We start from the raw sequence: 5,372 nt of genomic DNA, 5'->3' as shown, positions 1-5,372 counted from the left end.
ATCATAGTCGTTTGGAGATGTTGGTAGTTGATTAGAGCCGTTGGAATCATTCATTTTGACCATTAAATGTTCACCCACAATTTTGGTACCGATATCGGGTACTGATATCAAGACCAAGTATCTTAACAGTAAAAAAAATATATCTGTTGAAACTATCGATATCTATACCGTTTTAGTGAGTATCAATACTCACCTATCAGTATCGATACCAGCACCTTGGTATCGATATAAAAAATGTACATTAAAAAATAAGTATCGATATTGGCATACTGGTCTCGACACTAAGAGATGATTTTTTTTTTAATAAAATCAAGTATTTTTAGCTTTGAAAAATATTTATAAATTATACAAAGACTCAATAATACTTAGATTATTTTTCACAAATAAAAATTACTTAAAAATATTTTTATCACAAATTTTCATAAAATTATAAAATGCAAATTTTGATAGTATAAATCATATAACAATTCATGTTATGTTAAAGTCAAATGTTGGTTCAATAATATTTCCATTTTTTATCACAAATTTTCATAAAATTATAAAATTTACTTTAAAATAAAATTTTCATATAAATTTTGTGAAAAATAAAGTCTTCCCTATGTGAAAATTTGCTTTAAAACTAGTTTCGGCTACATTTTGGGCGGATTTTAATTAGGTAAAAAAAACAAAATTTAAACTTAAAGAGCCCAATTTTAATTGGGCTTTGAAGGTTAGGGTTTATGCGTCAAAAAGACCTGTGAAAATATACCGCCCCTTCAGCCTTTCTTTTCACTCTCTCAATGGACTCCGTGGTCTCTGCCGGGGTTTTAACCAGGAATCATGCTCCTGTTTTAAGTCATTTACAATCGAAAAATCTCCAAACTTTAAGAAGCATCTCTCGTTTGAACTACACTGAAAATACCCACCATTTCTCAAATGCTTCCTTTCATCTTTCAACTACTTTTTCTGGCGGAAGTCATGGTTTCAAGCAGGTTTTACTCTTCACTCGGTTTATATTTTGGAATATTGATTTCTTTTTAATGTTGGAGTTCTGTTTCTGCTTGTATTTAAAAAAAAAGTTTAGCTCTTTGAGGCGGTACACGTTGATTTTAACGAATACCTGCATTTTATTAGGTTTTAAATTGGTATATATGATTCTCTATTGTATTATAAGTGGCTTGCTTTGGTGGAAGATTAGATGCATGTATATTTTTGTTCTAATTTCTTTATTTTGGTGTAGGTGGTTAATATTTCTAAAGATAATTCTGGTGAGTTCGAATTGTCAACACTAACCGCGTTATCACCTTTGGATGGTCGTTATTGGGGTAAAGTGAAGGACTTAGCTCCCTATATGAGTGAATACGGGCTTATTTACTTTAGGGTTCTTGTTGAGGTAAATTTCTCATCAGCATTCTCTGTACATATATTCATTTCGTAATTTAATTTCGTTGCAAGTTGTTTTTTTCCTCTTAATTTATATATGCTAACTTGGCCCTTTGGGGCTTTTGGTATTTTGTCCTTTTACAATTTGTTTGAAATCAATTCACATGCATCTGATAAATTGAACTGGTCATACAAATTTTGGTTAACATAGTTGGATTGTGAGAGTTTGGGTGCTGTGAATCAAAAGGTAACGTTTATTCTGTAACACCGGACCTGATACTGCGAACTTTAGAAATGAGTTTGTGAAATGCATAATATGGTACTTTGCTTCAAGTTGAGTGTTAGATATGGTATGTGTTTGATTGGCTTGCGATCAATTTCTCTACATTCATACTCACTTTGGAAGGATATGTTTTAGAAACAGGTTGTCTGATGAAAATGAAAAGGCAATGCAACATAGAATGCAAATGTTCTGATTTATGAGCACACTTTTGGTTGATGTGGATGAATTTAGTGTATCCTCTTTGGTTTCTAGAAGGATACTTATTGATTATAAATTCTCTGTCAGATTAAATGGTTGTTGATGCTTTCACAAATTCCTGAAGTCATTGAGGTACCAAGCTTTAGTGCGGAAGCTCGGTCTTATTTGCAAGGACTCGTTGATGGGTTTAGCATGGATGATGCCTTGGAAGTTAAAAAGATAGAGAGAGTAACTAATCATGATGTAAAAGCAGTTGAATACTTCTTGAAACAGAAATGCCAATCACATCCAGAAATTGCCAAGGTTGGGACTTACTATTTTGTTTATATATCAGCATGCTATCCTTTATGTTTGACTCAGGTTCATTCATTGTAACAGTTTGTTTAATCGGTATAAATTGTGATCCATTTTGGATCAAATAACTTTTTCTCTCTGCTTTCAGGTCCTTGAATTTTTTCCATTTTGCTTGCACGTCTGAGGACATAAACAACCTCGCCCATGCACTGATGTTGAAAGAAGCAATGACCAAAGTCATGTTTCCAATCATGGATGAATTGATCGAGGCAATATGTAAGATTGCTAAGGCTAATGCAAGCATTTCTATGCTTTCTCGCACACATGGCCAGGTAGAAGAGTACTCTTATTTTTGAAATAATAATCTTACTCGTAATGTGTTGTAGCCACTCAGCCAATAATCTTTTGATTGATTTTTTGGTCTTTGAACTCTCAACATCTCAAGTTGATGCCAGAGAGAGAGAGAGAGAGAGAGCATCATTTAATACGTAGATTACTTCGTTTTTTCCCTCTTTATTTGGATGTAATTTATTACTATCAGTTATCACTTGCTCTGTGGATGGCTGTTACTACTCGATCGCCTAAATAGTCGATTTCTTTCAGCCAGCTTCTCCTACAACCTTGGGGAAGGAGATGGCCATCTTTGCTGTTAGGCTAAGCAGAGAAATGCAAGAAATTTCCCGAGTTAAGATGATGGGAAAATTCTCTGGTGCAGTTGGAAATTACAATGCCCATCTTGTTGCATATCCTAATATTAACTGGCCTCAAGTTGCGGAAGAATTTGTGACTTCTCTTGGATTAACGTTTAATCCCTACGTTACTCAGGTATGACACCTATACTTCCTCGTTTGTTGTAAAAATAAGTACCTAAGTTTAAGGAATGACACTCCTAGTTAGCCTTGTACTGGTATGATATGCAATGAGCTTATGCACTTCACTTGGAATAACATACTTTTTGCTTGTTTGCAGATCGAGACACATGATTATATGGCAAACCTTTATTATGCTATTATCCGGTTTAACAACATATTGATAGACTTTGACAGAGATATATGGGGCTACATATCTTTAGGATACTTCAAGCAGGTGACTTTTTTTATGTGGCGTGTTGACTTTAAATTTAGAAGCATTGTTATTACCGCAACCTAATTATCTTTTTGTGATTGGAATTTGGAGCAGATAACTAAGACCGGTGAGATTGGCTCATCAACAATGCCTCATAAAGTAAACCCCATTGATTTTGAAAACAGTGAAGGTAATCTCGGTAAGGCTAATGAAGACCTAACTTATCTGAGCATGAAGTTGCCTATTTCCCGTTGGCAGGTAAGACGATTCTGTTTTAGGATAACCGCTTAACTTTATGCATGCAAAGTTAGTTCATAACTAAGTAGTATAAGTCCGTTTTAACAAAATACATTTTATGTGTTCAATTTGCAGCGAGATTTGACTGATTCGACTGTGTTGAGGAACATGGGGGGAGGAATTGGTCATTCCCTTCTTGCCTACAAAAGTGCATTACAAGGAATAGGAAAGCTCCAGGTATGTTGCATAACAGAAATGTTCCGATCCCCTTGTGTGCATGGTGATCATTTTAGTGCTTAAGGTTCTTAGTAATTAAAACTGGATTTGGTTATTCATTTGTGAAAATTTGGAATTCATGATTCATCTATGACCTATAGTAAGGAGCGTTAGTATTTTTTTTTCCAACTCATAATGATTAGTTGCGTGATATCTCGCCCAATGCAAGTAGCCCTCACTGATTTTTCTGTAAAACTGTAGTTTTGGGTGCTTTACTGCATACTTCCATGTCTCTTAAGCTCCATTTTGATTCCAGGTCAACGAAGCTCGGTTAAGTGAAGACTTGAACCAGGCATGGGAGGTACTTGCCGAGCCGATTCAAACTGTATGTATCTTTTGATCATCATTTATCTTATTCTATATTTTTGTTCATCTTTTTATAAGCTCAAAGTAGTAGCAGTTGGGTTTGGTACGTTTATCTTATTCTGTATTCTGATTCATCTTTTTGTTTCAACTTGATCTGTAGGTCATGCGACGATACGGTGTTCCAGAGCCTTACGAGAAGCTGAAGGAGCTAACCAGGGGAAGGGCAGTTACCAAAGAACGTATAAGGGAATTTATTGAAGGTTTGGAATTACCAAAAGAAGCTAAGACCGATCTAATGAAGTTAACGCCACATTCGTATGTCGGCGCAGCCGTTGAGTTGGCCGAGACGGTAGATTCAGCAGTGAATATGATAAATGGATCTGCGGTCTCTGAGACAAAGACTGGTATAAGTATTAAAACTGGAGTTAATTCTTTGAGATAACAAATTCAGAGGGGGTACAAGGTATGGACAATTCCCTACAGATACTGTTTATTATGCCAAATTCATACGATGGAGACAGCTCTGAGCTGAAATTTTGTAAGCAACTTAATTAAAATAAAACCTGAAAGCTTCCAAAATATCCTGTACACAGTTTTTATAACCAAGTTCTGGATCCTGCTTTGCAATAGAACAATGTTGTCCTTCCAGTGACTGATGAAACTTGTACTTTTTTATCCTTGAGGGTGCATTTGGTTTAGGAAATATAAGATTATGAGATGAGAAAATCGCCTCAGTGACCAAAAAAAAGTTATAATATACGATTTTAACCAACTTTTTTTGGATTTGCCAAAATGACCAACAAAATCGCAACGCGAAATAAAAATCGCAACGCGATCCCCAGAATCGCAAATCAGTTTCCAAAATCGCAACGCGATTCTTGAAAATCGCAATGCGATAGTACAAATTCGCATTGCGATTTTTCAAAATCGCAACGCGAATATGAAAATCGCAACGCGAACACATAAATCGCAACGCGTATCCGTAAATCGCAACGTGTATCCGTTAATCGCAACGCGTATCTGTAAATCGCAACTATAATACATAAAATCGCAACGCGTATCCGTAAATCGCAACGATAATCCGTAAATCGCAACGAGAATCTGTAAATCGCAACGATAATCCGTAAATCGCAACGAGAATCTGTAAATCGCAACGATAATCCGTAAATCGCAACGAGAATCTGTAAATCACAACACTGAAATTTTGGGTATATAACACTGAAATCATAAACTAAATCCCTAAATCGCAACTCATTCCATCTCCATCTATCACTCTCTCCGGCGACATCCGTTCCTATATCCAACGACATCCTTCCCAATCCGGCAACAGGTTTTAGTTTCGCAGCTCGTC

General features: G+C 35.7%; 1 protein-coding gene across 1 annotated transcript; it reads left to right on the top strand.

Annotated features, from left to right (window-relative positions):
- Positions 1–767: 767 nt before the first annotated feature.
- Positions 768–4,574, top strand: LOC120205654 (adenylosuccinate lyase-like). The gene is made up of 10 exons (XM_039205507.1): positions 768–971; positions 1,220–1,372; positions 1,931–2,148; positions 2,289–2,469; positions 2,741–2,962; positions 3,107–3,223; positions 3,317–3,460; positions 3,575–3,676; positions 3,972–4,040; positions 4,182–4,574. The coding sequence occupies exons 1-10, from the start codon at positions 780–782 to the stop codon at positions 4,461–4,463; spliced, it is 1,680 nt and encodes a 559-aa protein (XP_039061438.1). The 5' UTR covers positions 768–779; the 3' UTR covers positions 4,464–4,574.
- The last annotated feature ends 798 nt before the right edge of the window (positions 4,575–5,372 follow it).

The sequence above is a fragment of the Hibiscus syriacus genome, unplaced genomic scaffold, assembly GCF_006381635.1.
Source record: "Hibiscus syriacus cultivar Baekdansim isolate YM2019G1 unplaced genomic scaffold, ASM638163v2 tig00000452_pilon, whole genome shotgun sequence".
NCBI classification, from domain to species: Eukaryota; Viridiplantae; Streptophyta; class Magnoliopsida; order Malvales; family Malvaceae; genus Hibiscus; species Hibiscus syriacus.
The sequence above is the reverse complement of the archived record's forward strand: the minus strand, read 5'-3'. Positions and strand labels throughout refer to the sequence as shown.